This window comes from Gigantopelta aegis, chromosome 7 (genome assembly GCF_016097555.1).
Source record: "Gigantopelta aegis isolate Gae_Host chromosome 7, Gae_host_genome, whole genome shotgun sequence".
Lineage (NCBI taxonomy): Eukaryota > Metazoa > Mollusca > Gastropoda > Neomphalida > Peltospiridae > Gigantopelta > Gigantopelta aegis.
Window position 1 is genome coordinate 6,151,563 of NC_054705.1, and position 27,836 is coordinate 6,179,398.

The window sequence follows — 27,836 nt, forward strand, 5'->3', positions numbered from 1 at the left end:
CGTCTCTAATTATACTTGCGGTCATTAATGTTATGTCTGACACGACATAACCGTACTTTGAGAGACTATTGCGAATTCATTCTTATTGTAATACGTTTCCGAAGAACAAAATGCTTTCAATGACTATAATTTTATGTTTAGATTGTTATAATATGTGTAGCCAGTTCTGTTGCACGGAGTAGCATAGATGTGGTGGGCGCAGTGCCGTATTAACCCATGACAGGGCTCTTAGGCTTCCAGCTTCTTTGGGCCCATCGACATAGTGTTAACATTTAACACTAAAAGAAAAAAAAGGTTGCATGGGCCCCTGCTTTTGGTGGGGGTGTGTGTGTGTGTGTGTGTGGGGGGGGGGGGGTTGAAAATGGGCAGAATTTTGAAAATAGCAATTAGTAAAAAAATTATTAGAATAAATAAAAATTTAAAAAAAAGGTTACAAGCCAAAAATAAAAAAGAATTGACTGCTCGGCCGAATATTTATATAGTTTGAAGCATTTTAGAAGGACAGTCCAAAATTAAATAAGAGAAAGAAGAGAGGATCGAACTATTTAATAATATTATAAAAAAAAGAAGTAATTTCGACATAAAATTTTGAACGCAGATCTAAAAGTTTAAAGTCCGATCGATATGTCCACGCGAGTGGCCTCGTTAAGGCCGTTTGGGTGCACGGCTTAAAGGGACGAGATGGGTTGCATCCCGTCAAGAAAACCCCTAGATTGACAGTCGATAGACGTTGAAGGTGTAGTGCTGTGCTGAAATACAGATCTTGAGAAGCCGGATCCGTCTGAACGAGAGAGAGTATCAGACTAGGGTATAGTCCAGTCGTCATGGGTTGGTATAGTGGTGCGGACGGGCCCGTCTCCGGAGGATACGAGATGGTATCACTATAAAGCAAGGTAAAGTCTAGAAAAAGAGTAGTAGGGGCCGACCCCGCTTCCTATTTCTTCTTAGAGTGGGGCGGTCAATCTTCCAGTGCTGCTAGGACAGGCTCGGACATGTAGAGACTAAACGCGAACAACCGTGGCGTTCTGCAGAATGGCCGTCATACGAGTCACGAAAAAAAACCCCAAGTCGACAGTCAGACGGAGAAATGACGTGGAGGCAAGGAATCTCGCTAAAAAAAGAATCCAACCTGGTGGTGCAGGCTGTCGAAACGAGAAGCGTTCCAGCGTTCAATCAGTTCCAATGGCTGCATACATCCTAGTACAAAACTTCATTTCGCTGACAAAAACAACGAAATGAAGGACTCCCAAGTCGAGCACACGAAAGCACGTGCAGTGTGCACACGCGAAACAAACACGTCTTACCGCGTGGAGCTCCAGACTGGGAATCCCAAATGTTAAGGTTTTTTTTAGTTACCAGTTTTCATTCATATATATATATATATATATATATATATATATATATATATATATATATATATATATATATATATAATTCTCATTATCTTAATATAAAAAAAACCTTTAGATAGTACTATATATATTTTAAACAATTTGGGTCTCCATATTTTTAAAAATTATATATTTGTTCGTGTTGAACACATGAACATATCGCCTACTTTATATCTGTAGTTTCATTGTATACTTTTCAAAGCAACAGACTCGTCCTACTTCAATATGCTAACACAAATGTAAGACGATTACAAAAATTCACTGATGTGTCTGATCCATAAGTGTATGACGTAAACGAAAATAATTAAGTTGATACTCAAACTTAAAAATGTTTTTTTTTTTCAGACATAGATGTTTGAACCAACAATAATCTTAAGAGAATGTTACACTTATCCATCACACTAAGAGGGAAGGCTGCCAAAACCTCACTTTTTCTCGTGTCTTTTTGACAGCCCGTAGAAATTGCAGAGTGTAACAAACGGACATCTCATTTGCCGGACTAGTATTTCTGTCACTGTAGAAGGAATTTAAGTCCGGTAGGAATACAAGTCCTAGGGAAAAACAACTTTAAAATAAACCAGGCATGAAAGTCCGGGTAGGACTATAGTTCCTAAGGTATGGAGGTCCGATAGGACTACTGTTCCTACGGACCTGCATTCCTTTTACAACGACCCTGGTCAAAGATTTGTCGTTCACATTTTGTATTTCCAAGACCCATTTATAATGAAAAATTCCTCTCAGCTCTCATTAACGTGCCAGGAATCAAAGTAATTGTCATATATGAACCGTATATTTGACCCTTGTTTTATTTTACTGGTGAATTAGAATATGCATTTACGCGTACACAAGTATGAAATAACCATATTAGTATACAATAAAACACCTCAGGTCCCTCCCCCAAACGCGGCAGAAAAAAAAAAATATATGTATGTGCCTCACATTGTTGTCCCTTGTTTCATCTTAAAACAATGTAAATATACATGTTCTCCTATGAATGTAACAATAATAATAATTAAAAAAAAACCCAAAAAAAAAACCGGTCACACAAATATAAAAAGATTATATTTTTTTTATTAGTTTTATGATTGATCTTATTTTAAAATGGATTATTCGAGAAGTATAAATGTCATTGTGAAGTTGTATACAGTTGTTAAGTCTATACTCTTGTTTAACATCATGAACGGGAAATGTTACCATTATTGAATTATATAATATCACCAGGAACCAGGTGAATACCAACACATAACATGTAATGCATAAAATATATAATGTGTAATATGGAGAAGTAAAATGTTCAAGCCATAATTAGAAACTATTTTAATCGATTTTTCAGTAACAAAACCCATTGTTAGTAGATTACATCTCCAAGCTACCGTTGGCTTATCATTAATTTCATATGAATTTATTGGTCGTGCTCATATCCAATTAATGATCAATCACGCTGTCCTGGGCACTTGCATCGGCTATCTGGGCCGTCTATGCAGCACAGAGGTTAATGATCAATCACGCTGTCCTGGGCACTTGCATCGGCTATCTGGGCCGTCTATGCAGCACAGAGGTTAATGATCAATCACGCTGTCCTGGGCACTTGAGTCCCATCTGTGCACAGATTAAGATTGACGCGGTCCTGGTCACTGCATCGCTATCTTTCTCTGTGCAGCACAGAGGTCATGATCATAAGCTGTCCTGTCTGTATGTCCATCAACTCCACGGCGACTCAGCGAGTAAGAACAATGATAAGCGTGTCTGTACGTCCATCAACTCCATAACGCATTAACATGATGTAGACGCAAATAACAATTACACATGATGTGCAGGAGAAGGCTCACGAAATATAGTAAGGAGGGAACCAATGGCAGAAGGGCACTTTGAATAATTCCAGAAAAGGGCAATACGATGGAAAATTTAAACAAATTGATAAATAAAGCGCACTTAATTTGTTTAGGACATGACAGGACATTTACGGTATCATACAAAATTAGGATAAAAAAATAAAATATACGTAAACCATGCAACTCAAACGACCACGCAACCGATTGAGCAAAATCCCGCGATATATATATATATATATATATATATATATATATATATATATATATATATGCACATATCCATTATATATTATGTGTACATGATGTGTGAGGACAGAACCACGAAATATTCTAGGGAGGGAATCAAGGGCAGACGGGCACTTTGACGAACTGCCTAAAAAGGGCAATACGATGGAAAATGTAACCAAATTATTGCTAAATAAGGTGCTCTTTCATTTGTATGGGAAGGGTTGAAAGTCACCATAATCCGTGATATCTTAAATTTAATACGCATAAAAACAAATATTGGAGTATGGTATAATATGAAATAATAGAAACACGTTGTATATATATATATATATATATATATATATATCTTTGTGTGTGTATGTGTGTGTCTCGGTGTGTATGTGTGTGTGTGTGACTTTACCCAGGGAGCATGTACCGAACTCCCTTAAGATCTTGCTCCCTTTTGAAGCGGCCTCGTTTGCCTTCGACTAAAATATATGATCCCCCCTTCACAAACACCTGGATCCGCCATGTCAGCGAACGATTATTCGTGTAGCATTTCGTCATTACCTGGAATGAATCTCGATTCCTCCGTTCACGCCCGGCAACGTCCTTTGGCACTGTGATGTCAACAACGGTGTGGTTGGGAAAGCCGTGGAAGACGATGCATCGGTCGCAGTAATAGATGTCGCAGTCCAGACACATACCTTTTGCCCACTCGGTGCACAGAGAACATCGATGACTCAGCAGACACTGGGCTTGAGTGATGATATCGTTGTTTACTGACGCTCGTTGTTCGGATGTAGGGGTTGTCGTTGTTGCTACTGGTCTATTGGCAATTTCCTTTGAATATAAAAATATATGTATGGAGACAGGAGGGTAAACGGACGAGAGAGAGAGAGAGAGAGAGAGAGAGAGAGAGAGAGAGAGAGAGAGAGAGAGAGAGAGAGAGAGAGAGAGAGATGGAACGAGAGAAAGAGCGAGAGCGAGAGAGCAAGAGAGAGCGAGAGCGAGAGAGCAAGAGAGAGCAAGAGAGAGAGAGAGAGAGAGAGAGAGAGAGAGAGAGAGAGAGAGAGAGAGAGAGACTAAAGCCAGTAACCACTCTGTTCTAATTAGGTTGCAGAGAAGTAAATTGACCAGCCAGCGTCGTGTTGCCCACGAAGATAGTGCCTTTAAAATAACATAATTTATGAGTTTAAAAATAGGTAAGAAATTGGATCTTTGACAGGAATTGCACCTACATTTATGGTGCACAGTTGTGTTGAATGAGATCTCACTTTCCATGAGTGATTTGTACATACCGAGTATGAATACATGGTCGGGGTGGAGAGACTTCCTAGCAGCCGTGAAATGGCAAAATGGGCAAGATTATTTCCAGATTTAAGGTTGACATCACCCAGTTCAGACATACTTGCTGCACAAAACAAGGACTGGCCATCATCACTACATGTGTGATTCACCTGGGAAAAAATCTCTTTTTCTATTTTTTTAAATGTATGTTAATATGGTGGACATTGTGTTATGATTTACTTCGCTGCTACCATTACGTAGTATCTAGACACAAACCAGGGGAGACAACCCATATTAGCGTTCAACTGACACATTACTGAACATTATTAGACCTTATAAAGATTTTAGTACCAAAACTCCTTGTCTGTAGATATAGCTAGCATGACGGTAATCCCTCGTGCCGCTCCTAGAAAACCATGATATTATTGTCATCGATTTAAGTATTTTATCACAAATCTCGCCTGGTGTTTTGTTATTATTATCATCAATATATCATTTACAGATTATTGTAGTAGTAATACAGTTACAAATGCAAATACAGGCACAGCGGAAGCAAGTCGAAATTAGTGTGTGTGGGAGGGGAGGGGGAGGATTGACTGAGATCGAGGGCGCTAAGCAACGTTTCTACGGGGTTCGGGCGTATGCAACCCCTACTCCTAACATTTTGAAAACTGGATGTCCTGAAATACATTTTTCTGCTTTTTACAAGTGAAACTCATCTCTGCCTTAAGATTTACTATCAATAATATTTTTGATACCCGACTTTCACCGGATACCTTTTTCAATGAATTTTTAGTTATGAATGGATAGGCCAATCAATTTAACCGGTGAACAATTACAACTGTACTTACAGCCCCTGTCACCTCGGATGTTGAAGCACCAAACACAAGAGAAGACAATCGCTGACTAACTTGACGAACATGACCAAGCAATCCGATTGGCTGTTGGCTCAAGTTGGCGTTCTGCAGAGTGTATAATTTATGATAATCAACAATGCATAATGAGACGACAGGTCCCCCTTTTCCTAATTTATATTCATTAAAACACAGTCGTTTTCGACTGAGAGCTTTTATATTGCACGTAACCTTTCATTCACTTGGCACAACTCAGGGCATTAAGAAGTCTAGTGTTAGAATCATCGCCAAAACACCCACCACTGACCTTGATGTTGTACATATTTTATCGCCAAAACGAAAACCACGAATTTGACAATTAAATGACGTGTTCTATCTGTGTGGGGCCGGGTATGCTCAACTTTCGCGAACACCTGATGTGATTGATAGAAAATTCGGAGTTAACGGCGAAATGTCATTTGAGTTCTGCCTTGTGCATGTTTGGCATTAATATTACCAGTCCTTTTACAGATGCGTTAGAGTGTATGCTTAACAGTCCTCCAAATAGTACGCCACCTGCCAATGATCCATATAAGCAGTCGCGGCATTAAAAAAAAAATCATGTAGACCAAGCTTCGAAATTGGCATGAAGTAAGAGGTACTAGCAGCTCCAAATACACTATTATACTTTCTGATTTAATCAGGTTCATGGGCAAAGACCAACGTCCAAGCATGTTTTACATGACGCATCCTTCAGATTCAGGTATGCTCAGCGTAGGTCCTGCCTTTGGTATGACCAGTGGCTTGGAGGTGTATGTGGTTGAGTGATGATGGGCGGGCTTAATGAGTAACAATTGCTTTCTATTCTAAAATATTTTTACAACTATAGAACTTATATCAATACCTGTGTTTTCTAGAATTGCTTCTTAATGTATGGGTTTTGCTTCAAGTTTAATCTTTGACAAGTGAATATTGTTTTCCACTTTACACCTTATAGACTGCCTTGTGAAAAGATATCGTTCAGAATTTGTAGTTTTGTTCAGAGCAGACAAAGCGAACAGCCTAAGTTTTGGCGATAACTTTATTTCCACAGTTGTAAACAATCCTCTATCGTAATATATAACATGTGCAACACCTTTTGTGTGATACAACAATGTGCTATACATAGGTAAATCTGTCTGTCTCCGTTTATTGGAAGCGTATCAATTTATTTTAGAGATCAGTGAGAAAATGTAATATTGAAATAATAATTATACATCTGCGCTCTGCTAAAAAACCTACATTAACACGACTACAAAATAAATATATACAGAGATTGGTTGTAATTATTGTAAAGCGAACACGTAAAGCCAGTAGTGTTTTAGTGCGACTGGAATCAAGTTTTTCTGTTGGACACACACACACACACACACACACACACACACCTTCATTAGCTGACTCAAACCAACTTCATATCAGATACAGTTCTTTCAAATAGGTTAAGCTGCTGTTAGGTTTATGCCAGCATTGTATTGATGGTTGAAACAGAGATGAAAGTGGTGTATGAAAATAAATATCAGGAAGTATTTATGCTGGTGAATGGATGCTATGGATGACCCCAGGGATAGGGTTACACACAATGGTGGCCTCCATCCAACATGTATGGACAGTGTCGGCCAAATCCATATCGTAAGTTTTGGACGGAGAATATGGAACGTTTTGGAGAGACAGCGTAAAGTCCGGAAACACGCTACGAAATTCCAAATAAATAAACTTTAATCTCCGTTGAAAGACACATCATCTCAAAAAAGGGATTCTACTGTAATCTGATCAGTCTTTTGCAGTCTGACAACTGTCTAGTTAAACTATATTGTGTTCATTCTGTATTCACACACAGATTACTTAAGACGTCCAAACATCTATATAAGCAGAATCCAGCAAATTGCTTCGTCATCGTGAGTTCTTGCATTATAGTTCGTGGCCTCTTCAGATCGGCATACCGTCACAACCTTGTTTGAAACGTCATTTGAACTCTGCCGTTTTCAGAGATACGATCGATCCTGAACATATTAATGATTTTGTCGTCGAGATTTCTTGATGCTTCGGGCTGGATTCGCACACTGCAGAGAGACAAAAGTAGAGCAAGATGTCTCTGCTGTCACAGGTTTGAGACATAAATATGTCCTATGTTGTAGTCGCGTGTTGTAATGTTTCCTTGTGCAGTAGCAGAGGGTAATGGTGAATTATTTGTGAGTAGCAGAGGGTAATGGTGGATTATTCGTGGAGTTTTAGAGGGTAATGGTGGATTATTCGTGGAGTTTTAGAGGGTAATGGTGGATTATTCGTGGAGTTTTAGAGGGTAATGGTGGATTATTTGAGTCAGGTAAAGCATTTGTATAAATATGTTATGGGCCCTGAGGATTACACTTTGCAAGGGCGGATCCAAGGGCGGATCCAAGGGCGGGAAGGTAGATAGTTTCTCACGACGAAAACATTTGTTCCCCACTTATTTTAAGTGTCTTCGACGCTAATATACAACTTTAACTGATCTAGTTGCGTGCATCTGTTCACACTGAATCAAACAGTATACCATAACACTCTCGTAGCATCTCACCATATCAAAGTTCGAAGGGCACCTAACGTTGTTTAAGTATGCCATTAAATACAACAATGCTAACTATTGGAACCTGTAGTCATAAATAGCTCTTTTATTCGACCAGACATTATCTGTAATGTATTTGCACCACACTCTGTTAGCGTCAAAAAGAGTCAGATTAATTGACATGTAACCTTTTGACTTTGCTTTAAATTGCAATGTAAGTAAACACGTTTCTTAACATATTTTCTTCAAATTGTATAGATTAAATCTCATTGTAATACAAGGATTATGGCACATGCTAACTGCAACAACTTGTAGCCAAATGATTTGCCAACTAATGGCGACAGTCTATGCACTGTATAGACAGTGCACGTCATACAAAAGACCCATTGATGACACCCAGAGCGTTCCAAAAATTCAATAGCTTCTCAACGTTTCACAAACACTTGGTATCAGCACTGCTGCAGAGATGCATTAGTATAGTGCACACAGTCATGGCGTCGTTCAAATGTCCAATGACTTTGTGCAGATATACGGCCTTGGTTACCAAAATTGTTTTGTCATTTACATTCAATGTACTTAGCTACTAAGACAAACAATTTAGCAATTTAGAAAATGTGTTTAAATAAAATAAAACTAATGACTCCCAAAATAAAATAAAATGCTGAATTTACTTGATGCATCAGTATGTCAGTTTGTCAGTATAAGTAACAAGAGAATGTTCAAAGAAAGAAAGAAATGTTTTATTTAACGACGCACTCAACACATTTTATTTACGGTTATATGGCGTCAGACATATGGTTAAGGACCACACAGATTTTGAGAGGAAACCCGCTGTCGCCACTTCATGGGCTACTCTTTCCGATTAGCAGCAAGGGATCTTTTATTTGCGCTTCCCACAGGCAGGATAGCACAAACCATGGCCTTTGTTGAACCAGTTATGGATCACTGGTCGGTGCAAATGGTTTACGCCTACCCATTGAGCCTTGCGGAGCACTCACTCAGGGTTTGGAGTCGGTATCTGGATTAAAAATCCCATGCCTCAACTGGGATCCGAACCTAGTACCTACCAGCCTGTTGACCGATGACCTAACCACGACGCCACCGAGGCCGGTATGAGAATGTTCAATACAAAGTGTGTAACTGCCACATCATTGAATGTAGCTTGGGGGCTCATGCATCATTCAGTAGTACCATATTGATAAAAAAAAAAAATTGTAGTATACATTTTAAGTGTACACAGTGACCGAATACAAAAAAAAATTCATTTCTCCTTTCAAACCAACCCCCCCCCCCAAAAAAAAAAAAAAAAACCCCACAAAAAAACCCCCCAAAAAAACCCCACAACAAAAAACCCCAAACATATAACCCCATATAAAGCCCCAGAAAAACAGAAACAAAAATACAAGCCTTCCCACAAAAAACCCCCAACAACAACATAGTTAAAAAATAGTACCTGGTCGTGATGTCCAGTCTCCAGCGTATTGCTTCTGCTGCGGTCTCCGGTAACAGCTGGTGAATGGTGTGCTGCAGCTAATGCACTAGCTGATGACGAACACGACAACGAAGCTGATACTGATGACGTAGCTACTGACATAGCTGATACTGACGACTCTGTTGTACCTATTACTCTAGCTGACTCTGCAGGTGGGGCAGTAGGCGATGCTATAAGTGATGTTGGAGGAGGGATACCTTCTACTGCCGGCCCTGTTTGGCACCCTGTTAGGGCTAGATGTCCTGCAGGTTCTGCGTCACATCCTCCCAGGGCTGGACGTCCTATGTGTGCTAGTGGTACCAGTGTGTGTTCAGGGGAGGATTCTACCGTGGGATGAAACGCTCGCAGACACCGCTCACAGAATGTCAGGCCACATTGGACGCAGCGACTTGTAGCTAGTGACGCCTGTGTCGGGTCACATAGTGGACAGTTGGCCGAATCTTGTTCTTCATCCTATGGTTAGAGGAAAGGAATGTTTGTATTTAAGACTTTCCAGCAATTTGTTTGAACACTACTACTACTACTACTACTACTACTATTGCGCTTACTAATCATGGTGCCGCTCTAATTACTACTACTACTACTATTGCGCTTACTAATCATTGTGTTGCTCTTACTACTACTATTACTACTACTACTCTACTACTACTACTACTACTACTACTGTAGTAGTACCACTGCTGCTGCTACTACTACTATTACTACTACAACTACTACTACTACTACTACTACTACTCCTACTATTACTATTACTACTACTACCTGGGTATGACCAAAACAAAACCCATCCGCAAACTTATGTGAGAACGGCTTCGTTCATACCCTGAAGGACGTAAAAGAAATAGAAGACAATCCTTAAATATAAAACATGTAGAATACCGATATTTTCATATATTAATGTAATATATCAGCAACAAACAAACAACAACAACAACAATTACTACGACTATTAAAACTACCGCTACTAATAAATATATAATAGTAACAATATCATAACGAACACAAGAAGAAGAACAATAATCAAATCAACAATAGCAATATATTAGTAAATATAAAACACGTGCTATACCAAACTATTCATACAGCACCCCCAAAAAAAACAAAAAAAACAAACACAAAACAACAACAACAACAAACAAACAAACAAACAAAAAACCACACAAAAACTCCACAAAAAACCCAAACACCAAAACAACAACAAACAAACACAACACAACACAAGCACAACACAACACAAACACCACCAATAACACCAACAAAAATACCACCAAGAACAAGAACAACGAGTAGTGATACAATATCTTACTGCGGATTCCCTTTGTTCGTCAAGCTTGTAGACTGGGTGACTGGCGGTGGTTCCAGTGCGGGGGTGCACCTCGGCCAGACAGCGCTCGCAGAACGACATGAAACACTCGCTGCAGTGGTACGTGGCTCGACACGGGGGCTTCCTGTCGCACGGGGAGCACTCTCTGGGAACCTCTGCCTGGAAGTCTACATCCTGCCCCGCAGTATGCGCCGATGAGCCTGGTGCTCCAGCAGCTAATGTCGTCGGACTGTCTGTTCTTGGAGATATTGCTTCAACTCTGGCAGAATTCCGATTGACAAGGTCCCTTGAAGATGTTGCTGGACCACTTGGATGATTTAAATTGCCAGTGTTCACGGAAACAATAACTTGACGGCGTGGGTTATTTAAAATGTCAGGGTTCCTGGAAGGTGTGTCTGGAGCACTTGTATAATTAGAACTGATATGCCTTTGATTCGATGTCAAATTCGACGACAAATGCGATGCTGCAGCTGTCCTATACTCAACAGAAATTTCGCCAGCAGGACTATGACTCCGTTGTTGACTTGACAGGACTCCTACATCTCTATCTGAATAAGGTCTCTTCTGGTCTGCAATTGGAGAGAAATGGAATCGACTGGAAGGCGGACAAGCAGATCCAGTAGACAGTCGATTGTCGGGAGAGTGTCGGCGTTTCTTAGCCCCCTGTTTGTAAATAGCTACCATATTGCTCATGGGAAAGTTCCTCTTTAAAGTGGAGATACCCTTGTCTTCTAAACAAACATCCTGTTGGCATTCTGGACACTTAAACACGCTTTCGGTGCCGTCCTTTGTCATGGCCCGGACGCAATTCCTGCACAGGGAGTGGAGGCAGGGGAGGAGCATGGGGTCGGTGTACAGCTCAAAACATATCGCACACGAGAGCTGCCGCTCCATTTCGCTGTCTGCATCATCACCGGCCTTCATTGTTCACTGATCCAGGATCGTAGAATGCTTTCGCGTAAGATTTCTGGAAAACATAAATGACTGGAAGAATGGAATCAGTTTTTTTTTTTTTATTTAACGAAACCACTAGATCACATTGATTTACTAATCATCTGCTATTAGATGTCAAACATATGGTAATTCTGACACGTAGTCATCAGAGGAAACCCGCTACATGTTTTCCCAATGCAGCAAGGGATCTTTTATATGCACTTTCCCCACACACTGCGGCCTTTGATATACCAGTCATGGTTCACTGGCTTGAACTAGAAATAGCCCAGTGTGTCCACCGACGGGGTGGCGGGAAGAATGAGCACAATAGGTATATCAAAGGCCGTGGTATTCGCTATTATGTCTGTGGGATGGTGTACATAAAATGTGGACACATGTGAGATTAAGTATAAATTACCCAAATGTTTCACATCCAATCATTAATATATCAATGCGCTCTAGTGGTGTCGTTAAACAAAACAATTTAGTTTTTACTTTATATTACATTTAAAGTTTTGTTTAATGACACCATTGAAACACATTGATTTATTAATCATAAGCTATTGGATGTCAAACATTTGATGATTTTGAGACACAGTCTTAGAGAGGAAGCCCGCTAGTAACAAGATATCTTTTATATACACCTTGCCACAGACAGGATAGCACACACCAAGGTATTTAAAATACCAGTCGTGCTGCACTGACTTGAACGAGAAATAGCCCAATGGTTGCACCGACGACGATCGATCCTAGACCGACCGTGTATCAGTCGAGCGCTTTACCATTGGGCTACGTCCCGCTCCCCGGAATACCCCCCATAATGACTAATGACAAATTAATGGATGTGTATTCGAACGGACAAGCGGACTAAATTAATGGATGTGTATTCGAACGGACAGGCGGACTAAATTAATGGATGTGTATTCGAACGGACAGGCGGACTAAATTAATGGATGTGTATTCGAACGGACAGGCGGACTAAATTAATGGGTGTATTCGAACGGACAGGCGGACTAAATTAATGGATGTGTATTCGAACGGACAGGCGGACTAAATTAATGGATGTGTATTCGAACGGACAGGCGGACTAAATTAATGGATGTGTATTCGAACGGACAGGCGGACTAAATTAATGGATGTGTATTCGAACGGACAGGCGGACTAAATTAATGGATGTGTATTCGAACGGACAGGCGGACTAAATTAATGGATGTGTATTCGAACGGACAGGCGGACTAAATTAATGGATGTGTATTCGAACGGACAAGCGGACTAAATTTGGTTACATGAAAGGATGGATGTATGTATAAATGAATTATTGGGCAAATTAAAGAAATGAATGGGTAAATTAACAAACGGAATGGGTAAATTAACAAACGGAATGATGATTGCATCAACGATTTAGATAACAAATGCATAAACGAATGTATGACCATTTTCTTTATTAAAAAATACGAACATATTAATATAATGGTTTTAAAGTTTATAATGCCTTACTTTGTATTGCATTTAATATTATTGTTTGTGCCTTATTTTACTTCAATAACGTTACTAGTGATTTTAGTGATAGCCATCTAAATTAAAAAACACAAATTATCAGTTATCAGGATTCGAACCTACCGCACCGATTCGCATGGCGTGTGCCATCCAGCGACCTTGACCACTCGGCCCTCCACAAAAATGTAAGGACGGTTAACCGTCGTTAAGAAAGCGTTCTGACAGACACTCGGGTTCGAAACTAATGTAACAGTTTCTATTAGTATACACACATTTTAAATTGCAACGGGCCTAAGGGACGGTCCATAAATGTCAATGGTTTTCATAATCCTAACAATGTTAGGATTGGGTTTGACCCCCTCCCCCCCCCCCCCCCCCCCTAATCCTAACATAAAAACATTGATATAATGTGTACGAAACATTGACCTTCGATGGACTGATGTTTTACCTGAAAAGCAATCCGAACATGGCTTTTACCCCCTCCCCCCTTCCGAACATTGTTCGGATTGTGAAGCACATCGATATTTATGGACCGTCCCTAAGACATGTTCAGCGTGGTTAATATTTCGCCTGTCCCTTCATAATAAAAGATCACATTTGCACCATGGTGAATAATTAAAACCAAATGCAAATTTCGCCGAGCGCTGTCGAATAAATTGACTGGTGCCATCGTCTTCTGTCATAACACAGCCCTCTACAGTTAATCACAAAATACCAGTTTATCGAGCGACCGCCATCGCTTGTCCTCAACACGCCACAGGTGTACAGCTATGAAATACAATCCCTCTTGACCTTTGACACTAAACGTCAGATACAAGCTACAAGCAAAACCCGTAACATTATCTTGTGAACGGTTATTTGGATTAATGGGTTTGGATTCACTACTCTGGTTGTCAGTGTTAATATCGTTATGTATGTGCGTGGGTGCACTGTACTGTATTATAATTTACTGTATTGTACTATACTGTAATATATTATTAAACACATCATATCGTAACATAATATGTTATGATATATGTTTATATTATATGATATCATAAGATATACCACACCACGCCACATCACATCACATTATGCCACGTCACGTCACGTCATAGTGCATTATATCATTGCTTTATTTTAAAATGTAGCATTACTTCTATCATTACTAGGAAGTTCAATTCACAAGATGTTACCTTTTTAGAGACGTCGTTTCTTAGAAATGCCACCACTCACTAGTTGGTGACGGGTGACCTGCTTTACCTATACTGATACGTGAATCTTAGTAGGCAATGATCGACTTGTGAGATTTGGGTCACTGGGTTAGCTACACAAACACCCGTTTACCGAGGAAAATAACACACCAACACTAAACGAAATATATCTACACATAACTAATAACCATCTTGAAAACTGGCATTACTGAGATGTAAAATTATACACCCAAATAGCCGGTACTCACTTATCATGCGATCTTAGAGTTCGCCATTTTGACCTTGTGTAATTCGTTCAGAGTAACAGACAGTTAAACAGTTAAATATTAAATACATGTTATAACGCTGGTGTATTTATGCGAGAACATATAAGATGTACATACCTGACGTCAGCTGTAAATATAAATAGTATGCATACGATCGCATCTAGGATAAATCCGGACGAGACCGGTAGAACTGATTTAGAAAGTGTGTGGACAAGCTATATATGGTTTGGGAGAATAACGTACGTCGGGTAAAGCGCGACAATGCTAGCGTCACAGGCACGAAGCCGGGCAAAGGCACATATATTGAGGTGAGTGTGGTGTGTGCGTGTGTGTATGGGGGGAGGGGGCGGTGATGTATCTGGGGGTCACCAATGGCATTAAACACGTCCGATGTAGCCACCTACCTGTAAATCTAAACCAAGCTCAGTGTTACCAGATAATGAATGAATGAATGAATATTTAACGACACCCCAGCACAAAAATACACATCGGCTATTGGGTGTCAGCGACCCCACCCCCACCCCCAACTCAGGAGTATTATATGGTCTTTTCCGCGTAGTAAAATAAAAAATAAAAATAATGATAAAAAATGGAATAAAAAAACAAATTAAAAATAAATAAATAAATAAACATCTTCTGGAAGGACATATGTCCCCCTTTTCTCTCCTGCTAGGTACCGCAGACCAAAACAAAATTTATTTATTTTTTCTTTATGGTCATAGTTTCATTAAATCTGTTGCTCTTATTGAAAAAACATCACTATATTATCCAAATGAAGCAAAATAGAGTCGTAGTAGCCTTGTACTTCTGTGACCAAACATGGCCGAATTGACGATTTTAATTGTCATTTACGTCCACTTTTGTAAACCAAAAAATAACAGAGAAATTTCTGTTGGAAGCTTATACATATTACAAGCAGTTATCAATGTTGCATCTCTGAAAATTTCAAGTGAAAATATAAAGGGTTACTATTATTTCTGATAACATATGTATTCTTGGGGTAGGTTCGAAACCGCTCCAAAATGACAAAAAAACTCAAAAATCTTGGAATACGTAATTTAATGACAAGGTCAGAATAACATTTTCAGTTCATATTTATTTACGCTTATACAATAATGTACATCCAGACCAATAATAAAAAGGAAAACATAAAGGTTTAGATCGCAGATGGAAAGTGGATACACGTTACATAAAAAATAAGCTTCTTGTTTCAAAATATAAAAAAAAAAAAAAAAAAAAAAAAAAAAATATATATATATATATATATATATATATTTACCTAGACTCATAATAATATTGAATACTTGAAGATTTCAATAAAAGATGCAATAAAACTTATCATATGTACCAGTCTTTTAACTCAAACCAGTAAAAACTTATCACACGACGAATGCCAGTGATTGGCCAATATGTTTAATCAATTTCTTACAAAAATATTTACATACTTTATACCTTCAATATCATTATTAGAAACAAAGCAATATAAGTAGCCATATTTCACCTTTGAAAGGAATGTCCAAACACTCGTACAATATCAGAAAGGTAAATTTCTATCCAGAAAAAATATCCCCAAAACATATTTTAGCAGCTGAAACACTTAAGGCATGAGACAGCAGTCACACATGTGTGCTAAATAATTTACTAAATGCAGCTATGATTATTTTAGTTCAATAAAGTGCTTTATAAAACAAATTCAAACAATGAATTATTATAAATATAACTATATACCATTTGAATAATAATAAAACATTTATGGCTAGATCTACCAAATTTAGCATCCATGAAAGAGTATTAGTCTAAATTTGTCTATGAATTATTATCACACACTTCATTTCTGTTCCAGGTTCTGTCACAGTTGGAAACAGAAAACATAACAGCATCAAGCTTAAAGTATAATTGAATCTACTGAAAGTTGTCTCATAACCACGTGTACTCTCCCACTCCGTTTCCATTTCAGGTTTCTCCATAGACGCACAGAGACTACACATTTCCTGGAATAAAGACAAATACCCATTATGACCATGGTTATTTATCTTTTTGTTTCAAATATTGTAATTAGTAATTTTATCAAAATGTGTCCCTGCTGTGAAGTTCTATATTTTCGCTTTTGCGGGTCAGCGGGACAGAGTTACCTCCCTTGAAATATTTTCGATGTCGAATTAAACTAAATTGCTTTTTTTTTTAAATTACCAAACAAATATTTTTATGCTGTTTTATTATATTACTATATATATATATATATATATATATATATATATATATATATATATATATATATATATATATATATATATATATATATATCAATATCTCAGTGAAATCGCCCTTTTCGGGGCAAAATAAGACGTATTCAAAGTTTCACTTGCCTCAAAAAAAAGTCTTTTTGTAGTCGTTCAACTTCGGAAACAGGATATACATCAATCGGAAGGTATGTACTTCTCATAACAACAAAAAACCCGTGTAAAATCGTCATCAAAATAAGCGTATTCTGGCCTTGAACAACACTACCGATTGTGAACCAAACTCGTGACATTTCGGAATATGGGCGCAGCTGCGCCCCTAGCGGCGGCTGCGGTCACTACTCCTGCTACCAAAGGCGTAGCCAGAAGGGTGAGGTGGGTGCACGGGTCCATACCCCCCCCCCCCCCAATCAAACCTTTTGTTTTTTGTTTTTACTGTATTACATTTTATAAAATCATACATACATACACACACATACACACACACATACATACATACATACATAAACACACACACATACACACATACATACACACATACATACATACATAAATACATACATACATACATACAATACATACATACATATAATTTATAGTGTGGATTGCCCCCGCCCGAATATAAATTCCTGGCTACGCCACAATTCGTTACACCCTACCCTAGTGAATCAGCACAATTATGACAATTCTACAAGCATAAATAAGTTAAAGATTAAACTTATTTATTTTATCACATTTTTATTTTATTATATTTTTTATTTTATTTTACCATTAAATTACTCACAACTTTAACAAAGCCACGATCGTTCTAGTCGTCCTAGTGTTTTGAGCACTACTAATTATAAAAGTGCTCGAAATGCGAGATAGAAACCTGTACGTTTCGCAAGGAAAATATTTGGGTCATCGATCGCAACAAATGTTCTCGAATGTTTGATCTACATGTACATGCCGTTCTAATTGAATTGTTGTAAATGAAAGTAACGATAATGTTATACTTACAGAAGTATGATGAACTAGAAATCAATGGTGGTTACAGGCTACCGATTAGAGAAATATGCTTACGATTATTTCCAATGATTACTAAGAACTGTGGATTTCCCCGTGTCATGTGACCTAAAAAAAGGCCACTTCCTGGTCTGTTTATAGTCGTGCTGGGAAACCCTATTGGTTCTAATAGACGAAATCAATTCCTATTGCCGACAATGTTAACGTTTGCTAATAAAAGTGATATAAGCAGCGTATCAACACACGGCATCTCACATCTAATCTACCTGCAAGAAAATGTGGGGCCACATACTATTTACGAGATTTAATTAACGTTTTTAATAGCAACCGTCATTTTTGCTGAAAATTGCAGTTCCATTTTTGGGGGTACCCCGCGTTAGTTTCAACCTCTGGTATATACTGCATAACAACTGTATAACAAATGAAATATATATATATTTTTTGTCAATGGATAGTAGTATTTGCACAAATAATCAATGTCAAATATTACTACCAATCACACCCGCAGCTGCTTTTACTCCGTAGACTACCGGAATATTTGTGATCCTCCGAGATGTTACGATATGTTGTGAATTAGTTGATGCGGACCTGCAAACCACTGGGATGTTCTGGTGGGCAGCCAACGATAAGAGCTGTCAGATCGAACAATAAGAGCTGCCAGATCGAACAATAAGAGTTGTCAGATAGAACAATAAGAGCTGTCAGATCGAACAATAAGAGTTGTCAGACAGAACAATAAGAGGTGTCAGATCGAACAATAAGAGCTGTCAGATCGAACAATAAGAGTTGTCAGATAGAACAATAAGAAGTGTCAGATAGAACAATAAGAGCTGTCAGATCGAACAATAAGAGTTGTCAGATAGAACAATAAGAGGTGTCAGATAGAACAATAAGAGTTGTCAGATAGAACAATAAGAGCTGTCAGATCGAACCATAAGAGGTGTCAGATCGAACAATAAGAGTTGTCAGATCGAACAATAAGAGGTGTCAGATCGAACAATACGAGGTGTCAGATCGAACAATAAGAGTTGTCAGATAGAACAATAAGAGTTGTCAGATCGAACAATAAGCTGTCAGATCGAACAATAAGAGGAGTCAGATAGAACAATAAGAGGTGTCAGATCGAACAATAAGAGTTGTCAGATAGAAAAATAAGAGCTGTCAGATAGAACAATAAGAGCTGTCATATAGAACAATAAGAGCTGTCAGATAGAACAATAAGAGGTGTCAGATCGAACAATAAGAGCTATCAGATCGAACAATAAGAGCTGTCAGATCGAACAATAAGAGTTGTCAGATCGAACAATAAGAAAAAAATGTTTTATTTAACGACGCACTCAACACATTTTATTTACGGTTATATGGCGTCAGACATATGGTTCAGGACCACACAGATTTTGAGAGAAAACCCGCTGTCGCCACTACATGGGCTACTCTTCCGATAGGCAGCAAGGGATCTTTTATTTGCGCTTCCCACAGGCAGGATAGCACAAACCATGGCCTTTGTTGAGCCAGTTATGGATCACTGGTCGGTGCAAGTGGTTTACACCTACCCATTGAGCCTTGCGGAGCACTCACTCAGGGTTTGGAGTCGGTATCTGGATTAAAAATTCCATGCCTCGACTGGGATCCGAACCCAGTACCTACCAGCCTGTAGACCGATGGCCTGCCACGACGCCACCGAGGCCGGTCGAACAATAAGAGTTGTCAGATAGAACAATAAGAGTTGTCAGATAGAACAATAAGAGCTGTCAGATATAACAATAAGAGGTGTCAGATAGAACAATAAGAGTTGTCAGATCGAACAATAAGAGGTGTCAGATCGAACAATAAGAGTTGTCAGATGGAACAATAAGAGGTGTCAGATCGAGGTGTCAGATCGAACAATAAGAGGTGTCAGATCGAACAACAAGAGCTGTCAGATCGAACAATAAGAGGTGTTACATCGAGGTGTCAGATCGAACAATAAGAGGTGTCAGATCGATCAATAAGAGCTGTCAGATCGAACAATAAGGGGTGTCAGATCGAACAATAAGAGTTGTCAGATAGAACAATAAGAGTTGTCAGATCGAACAATAAGCTGTCAGATCGAACAATAAGAGGAGTCAGATAGAACAATAAGAGTTGTCAGATCGAACAATAAGAGTTGTCAGATAGAAAAATAAGAGCTGTCAGATAGAACAATAAGAGCTGTCATATAGAACAATAAGAGCTGTCAGATAGAACAATAAGAGGTGTCAGATCGAACAATAAGAGATATCAGATCGAACAATAAGAGCTGTCAGATCGAACAATAAGAGTTGTCAGATCGAACAATAAGAAAAAAATGTTTTATTTAACGACGCACTCAACACATTTTATTTACGGTTATATGGCGTCAGATATATGGTTCAGGACCACACAGATTTTGAGAGGAAACCCGCTGTCGCCACTACATGGGCTACTCTTCCGATAGGCAGCAAGGGATCTTTTATTTGCGCTTCCCACAGGCAGGATAGCACAAACCATGGCCTTTGTTGAACCAGTTATGGATCACTGGTCGGTGCAAGTGGTTTACACCTACCCATTGAGCCTTGCGGAGCACTCACTCAGGGTTTGGAGTCGGTATCTGGATTAAAAATTCCATGCCTCGACTGGGATCCGAACCCAGTACCTACCAGCCTGTAGACCGATGGCCTGCCACGACGCCACCGAGGCCGGTCGAACAATAAGAGTTGTCAGATAGAACAATAAGAGTTGTCAGATAGAACAATAAGAGCTGTCAGATATAACAATAAGAGGTGTCAGATAGAACAATAAGAGTTGTCAGATCGAACAATAAGAGGTGTCAGATCGAACAATAAGAGTTCTCAGATGGAACAATAAGAGGTGTCAGATCGAGATGTCAGATCGAACAATAAGAGGTGTCAGATCGAACAACAAGAGCTGTCAGATCGAACAATAAGAGGTGTCACATCGAGGTGTCAGCTCGAACAATAAGAGGTGTCAGATCGATCAATAAGAGCTGTCAGATCGAACAATAAGGGGTGTCAGATCGAACAATAAGAGGTGTCAGATCGAACAATAAGAGGTGTCAGATCGAACAATAAGAGCTGCCAGATCGAACAATAAGAGTTGTCAGATAGAACAATAAGAGCTGTCAGATCGAACAATAAGAGTTGTCAGACAGAACAATAAGAGGTGTCAGATCGAACAATAAGAGCTGTCAGATCGAACAATAAGAGTTGTCAGATAGAACAATAAGAAGTGTCAGATAGAACAATAAGAGCTGTCAGATCGAACAATAAGAGTTGTCAGATAGAACAATAAGAGGTGTCAGATAGAACAATAAGAGTTGTCAGATAGAACAATAAGAGCTGTCAGATCGAACAATAAGAGGTGTCAGATCGAACAATAAGAGTTGTCAGATCGAACAATAAGAGGTGTCAGATCGAAGAATACGAGGTGTCAGATCGAACTATAAGAGTTGTCAGATAGAACAATAAGAGTTGTCAGATCGAACAATAAGCTGTCCGATCGAACAATAAGAGGAGTCAGATAGAACAATAAGAGGTGTCAGAGGTGTCAGATCGAACAATAAGAGGTGTCAGATCGAACAATAAGAGCTGTCAGATAGAACAATAAGAGGTGTCAGATCGAACAATAAGAGCTGTCAGATCGAACAATAAGAGGTGTCAGGTAGAACAATAAGAGGTGTCAGATCGAACAATAAGAGGTGTCAGATCGAGGTGTCAGATCGAACAATAAGCGGTGATCGGATCGAACAATAAGAGGTGTCAGATCGATCAATAAGAACTGTCAGATCGAACAATAAAGGGTGTCAGATCGAACAATAAGAGGTGTCAGATCGAACAATAAGAGCTGTCAGATAGAACAATAAGAGTTGTCAGATCGAACAATAAGAGGTGTGAGATAGAACAATAAGAGCTGTCAGATAGAACAATAAGAGTTGTCAGATCGAACAATAAGAGGTGTCAGATCGAACAATAAGAGCTGTCAGATAGAACAATAAGAGGTGTCAGATAGAACAATAAGAGGTGTCAGATAGAACAATAAGAGTTGTCAGATAGAACAATAAGAGGTGTCAGATCGAACAATAAGAGTTGTCAGATCGAACAATAAGAGGTGTCAGATCGAACAATAAGAGGTGTCAGATCGAACAATAAGAGTTGTCAGATAGAACAATAAGATCTGTCAGATCGAACAATAAGAGGTGTCAGATAGAACAATAAGAGTTGTCAGATCGAACAATAAGAGCTGTCAGATCGAACAATAAGAGGTGTCAGATCGAACAATAAGAGTTGTCAGATCGAAGAATAAGAGGTGTCAGATCGAACAATACGAGGTGTCAGATCGAACAATAAGAGTTGTCAGATAGAACAATAAGAGTTGTCAGATCGAACAATAAGCTGTCCGATCGAACAATAAGAGGAGTCAGATAGAACAATAAGAGGTGTCAGATCGAACAATAAGAGCTGTCAGATAGAAAAATAAGAGCTGTCAGATAGACCAATAAGAGCTGTCAGATCGAACAATAAGAAAGAAATGTTTTATTTAACGACGCACTCAACACATTTTATTTACGGTTATATGGCGTCAGACATATGGTTCAGGACCACACAGATTTTGAGAGGAAACCCGCTGTCGCCACTACATGGGCTACTCTTCCGATAGGCAGCAAGGGATCTTTTATTTGCGCTTCCCACAGGCAGGATAGCACAAACCATGGCCTTTGTTGAACCAGTTATGGATCACTGGTCGGTGCAAGTGGTTTACACCTACCCATTGAGCCTTGCGGAGCACTCACTCAGGGTTTGGAGTCGGTATCTGGATTAAAAATTCCATGCCTCGACTGGCATCCGAACCCAGTACCTACCAGCCTGTAGACCGATGGCCTGCCACGACGCCACCGAGGCCGGTCGAACAATAAGAGTTGTCAGATAGAACAATAAGCGTTGTCAGATAGAACAATAAGAGCTGTCAGATAGAACAATAAGAGGTGTCAGATAGAACAATAAGAGTTGTCAGATCGAACAATAAGAGGTGTCAGATCGAACAATAAGAGTTCTCAGATGGAACAATAAGAGGTGTCAGATCGAGGTGTCAGATCGAACAATAAGAGGTGTCAGATCGAACAATAAGAGCTGTCAGATCGAACAATAAGAGGTGTCACATCGAGGTGTCAGATCGAACAATAAGAGGTGTCAGATCGATCAATAAGAGCTGTCAGATCGAACAATAAGGGGTGTCAGATCGAACAATAAGAGGTGTCAGATCGAACAATAAGAGGTGTGAGATCGAACAATACGAGGTGTCAGATCGAATAATAAGAGGTGTCAGATCGAACAATAAGAGGTGTGAGATCGAACAATAAGAGGTGTCAGATAGAACAATAAGAGGTGTCAGATAGAAAAGAAATAAAAAGTAATTCAAGAGAGAAATAGGGAATTAGGCAGTGGGATAAAAGAACAACAACGACGAGCATGACAACAACAACAACTTAATAATAATAATAATAATATACTACTACTACTACTACTACTACTACTACTACTACTACTACTACTACTACTACTACTACTACTACTACTACTACTACTACTACTAATAATAATAAAAATAATAAAAGAAAATAATAATAATAATAATAATAATAGTAATAGTGATGATGATAATAGTAATAACAAAGTAATACTAATAATTTAAAAAAATAAATAATAATAACAACAACAAAATACTACTACAAACGTTGGAAAAACACCAGAATCAAACCCAAACCAAACAAACAGTTGAAACCCACACCACCATCACCAACAAAAACTATTATCGGAAACACATATCTCCGGTATACATGGTTTACGTTTGTATTTACATCAGTGATGTCTTCCATTTCAAATAGCTGCTGTATAAGTATATCACATTGTTAACGCCATTGTTTACCATAAATTGAATTGTCAATCGAATGCGACAAGACAAGACCAATTTCATGCTCGAGGTTTAACCAAAACGATATACGATAAATATATTGCTCTTTGTATTTCGTATATTTCCGATCGTTCTAATATTTGTATTAGGTTAAAATAATTTTTTTTTTCGTACGTACGAAATTGTTTGAAGACAAAATCCAGTTTGAGCTTCTTACAAATATAAAGACAACCAGAAACGCATTGAATATACAGACACTGATATTCTAAACCAGAAAATATATTTAATATGTAAGTTTAATCGTATAAATATTTTATTAGTCGGAGACATCTTATAATGCAGACAACTCGGGAATGTCTCTTTAATATTTAAAGGGTTTGAGAGTGAATGTTTTTGTGTTAATGCCGTTTTAAGCAAGTTTGTTCTCTTTAAGTGTGTATTTATAATCCATTTGCGTTTGACGTACTTGTGTTTCAGTAATCAACTATTGGAATGTACGCAAAATGGCGTATACTGTTATATATAAGCTATTTAGTTTATTATATTCTGTATGGTATGGATAGATAATTTACAGTTTGTTCAATGAACTGTTGGGGACTTACGGATGTTAAAAAGAAAAAAATATGTATTTAATTATTTACAGTCAAAATAGTTATCAGTTTATTTTACTTCACAAAAGTGTGTGTGTATGTGTGTGTGTGAGTGTGTGTGTGTGTTGCGGGGACGGGGGGGGGGGGGAATGTATTTTTCATTGTAATAATAGCCAATCTCGCGGAGTTGCAATATTGTTAAATAATAATTTTCAATATAAAATACATACACTATTTAGAAATGACAATGGAAAAATACTCATTATAGATATAACAAGTTGTGGGCTACTCTTCCGATTAGCAGCAAGGGATCTTTTATTTGCGCTTCCCACAGGCAGGATAGCACAAACCATGGCCTTTGTTGAACCAGTTATGGATCACTGGTCGGTGCAAGTGGTTTACACCTACCCATTGAGCCTTGCGGAGCACTCACTCAGGGTTTGGAGTCGGTATCTGGATTAAAAATCCCATGCCTCGACTGGGATCCGAACCCAGTACCTACCAGCCTGTAGACCGATGACCTGCCACGACGCCACCGAGGCCGGTCGCTAGATAATAAGACAAACTGATTTCCACGTGGTATGTACGTTGTGGGTTGTTGCTATCTATTATATCACTCGCATCACAAGTTAGAAAGGCCCTACATCACAACAAACTCGTTGATATATATATATATATATATATATATATATATATATATCCACTAAGTATAATGCAGGTCAGTTTGTGTTGTATGTGAAGTAAAACTTTAAGAATGAGAGGATGAAAACAACAAGAAATATAACTATTTTAATTAAAAAACCAGAAGGTCTTAAAATACCAGAATTGTATGTAGTAGTTTATAATAAATTATAGCAATTTAACCATTTCCTGACCTACTGGTTTCGGTGGAATAATATCAATTAAGTAGTTAACATACAGACACATGTATGACTGACAATATAGGGAATATTTCCGAGAATAGACGAAGGAAGTTATAATCAGAAAAAAATGAGTATTTCGGAGAATAGCTAGAGTGTAATGAGAATAAACTATGCTTTAGAGAGAAACTGAACGGACTACTAGTACCTAACTAGACAGTAAATTGATAGACAGTTATATTTGTTGTGTGCAGGTTCTACGTTTGTAACCACCAAGACGTGTGGTATCATTGTTATTGTACAGGTGCAAAGTTGAAGTGTGTCACTCACCATGAATGTACTACTGGAAATAACGTAACCTATTTCAAAATAATTTATATTTTTTACTTGTATGTTTGGTTTGTTTCAATGTGATAGTGTTAAAACAGGCATGTAATAACAATGTATATAAAGTACTACTACTACTACTACTACTACTACTACTACTACTACTACTACTACTACCACCACTATCACTACTACAACTACAACTACTACAACTACTACTACTACTACAACTACTACTACTACTACTACTACTACTACTACCACTACTACCACTACCACTACTACAACTACTACTACTACAACTACTACTACTACTACTACTACTACTACTACTACAACTACTACTACTACTACTACTACAACTACTACTACTACTACTACAACTACTACTAATACAACTACTACTACTACTACTATTATTATTATTATTATTATTATTATTATATTTTTAGCTTTGTTATTATATGTAGAATATATATATAAAGTACTACTACTACTAATACTACTACTACTATTATGTTTTAGGAACAAAATTCGAATATATTCATTATACTAATAAATCGACGTATTTATTTATTGAGTATATTCTTGACTTGAACTCTGATATTAGTGTCTTGTTAACAGTCAACACTATTCTGACGTATACTCCAATAACATCGATGGGTAGTAGGTATCACATTTAGCAGGTATCTCGTTGAGCAGGTATCTCGTTGAGCAGGTATCTCGTTTAGCAGTTATCTCGTTTAGCAGGTACATGTATCTCGTTGAGCAGGTATCTCGTTGAGCTGGTACCTCGTTGAGCTGGCACCGCGTTGAGCTGGCACTGCGTAGATCAGGTATATCGTTGAGCAGGTATTTCGTTGAGCAGGTATCTCATCTAGCAGGTATCTCGTTTAGCAGGTATTTCGTTGAGCGGGTATCTCGTTGAACAGGTACATCGTCTAGCACGTATCTCGTTGAGCAGGTATCTCGACTAGCACATATCTCATTGAGCAGGTATCTCGTTGAGCAGGTATCTCGTCTAGCACGTATCTCGTTGAGTGGGTATCTCGTTTAACAGATGTCTTGTTTAGCTGGTATCTCGTTGAGTTTGTATCTCGTTTATAACACTCTTCACCAGGCAGCTGTGGTGGAGGAATTTCGAGTGCCACCGGTGGGGCAGGATATGTCCATCTTTCGCGAACACCTGATATCATCATTGTTTTGACAGTGATTCATGAGTATATGTCATCACAGCTGTATTTATCCCATTGACCTCTGTCTTGTACTAGATTTGATTTAGTAAAGAGTGGCTATCCTCCTATAGGCGAGGCGCTAGATAGAGATTCGTGGAATCAACCACTATTTTGCCAAATGCCTATTCGCTCAGAGATACATGAGAAGAGTTCACACGCATCGTGGAAAATCATGGAATGTTATTTCAGTCTAATTGCAATTTAACACTTCGGTGGTTTTGAGGTAAAATGTTTTGTGGCTAGCTAATTAATACTCAATGTGTGCTTGATTTGGGCATACATGTTTTGGGCACAATGTTTATTGCCTCGACTTTGGTGCAAGCTTATTCCCAGTCTATATAACTGAATTTTGATCAAAACCGAAGTAATGCGGTAAATATATCCACAATTTGGTTAGATATGTATTATGGCTATGAAGTGTTTTGCTGCAGAATCCACAATTGAGACATACACGCATTCAAACCCGAACACACACCGTAAAGGTTGCAGAGAAGTAAATTGACCAATGAGCGTCGTGTTGCCCACGAAGATAGTGCTTTTAAAATACACCCCCTATTTGAATAAAATAATTTATGAGTTTGAAAATAGGTAAGAAATTGGATCTTTGACAGGAATTGCACATACATTTATGGTACACAGTTGTGTTGAATGAGATCTCACTTTCCATGAGTAATTTGTACATACCGAGTATGAATACATAGTCGGGGTGGAGAGACTTCCTAGCAGCCGTGAAATGGCAAAATGGGGGGTGCCTCCAAAAATAAGAGATTATTTCCAGATTTAGGTTGACATCACCCAGTTTCAGACATACTTGC

At 38.5% G+C, this 27,836-nt stretch overlaps 2 protein-coding genes and 1 long non-coding RNA gene across 5 annotated transcripts in view; 1 reads left to right on the plus strand and 2 right to left on the minus strand.

Annotated features, from left to right (window-relative positions):
- Positions 1-3,509: 3,509 nt before the first annotated feature.
- Positions 3,510-18,179, minus strand: LOC121377275. 3 transcript variants are annotated; one of them, XM_041505209.1, is made up of 5 exons: positions 18,142-18,179; positions 10,933-11,917; positions 9,588-10,079; positions 5,572-5,682; positions 3,510-4,273 (listed from the first exon to the last, which is right to left on the minus strand). In XM_041505209.1, the coding sequence occupies exons 2-5, from the start codon at positions 11,872-11,874 to the stop codon at positions 3,848-3,850; spliced, it is 1,971 nt and encodes a 656-aa protein (XP_041361143.1). In that variant the 5' UTR covers positions 11,875-11,917; positions 18,142-18,179; the 3' UTR covers positions 3,510-3,847. The 3 variants fall into 3 exon arrangements, with proteins under 3 accessions (XP_041361143.1, XP_041361141.1, XP_041361142.1); XM_041505207.1 differs by having other exon boundaries at positions 18,079-18,179; XM_041505208.1 differs by lacking the exon at positions 18,142-18,179 and adding an exon at positions 14,957-15,065.
- On the plus strand, positions 15,030-16,832 carry LOC121377276. Its single transcript, XR_005958597.1, has 2 exons — positions 15,030-15,147; positions 16,683-16,832. It is a non-coding gene; the product is annotated as an uncharacterized LOC121377276 (long non-coding RNA).
- Positions 18,180-18,657: 478 nt separating the features above from the next.
- The window catches only part of LOC121377836, a 31,758-nt gene continuing 22,579 nt past the window's right edge, over positions 18,658-27,836 (minus strand). Inside the window, exon 3 of the mRNA XM_041505935.1 lies at positions 18,658-18,782. Within this exon, the coding sequence (XP_041361869.1) occupies positions 18,658-18,782 (125 nt within the window). The remainder of the gene's footprint in view (positions 18,783-27,836) is intronic.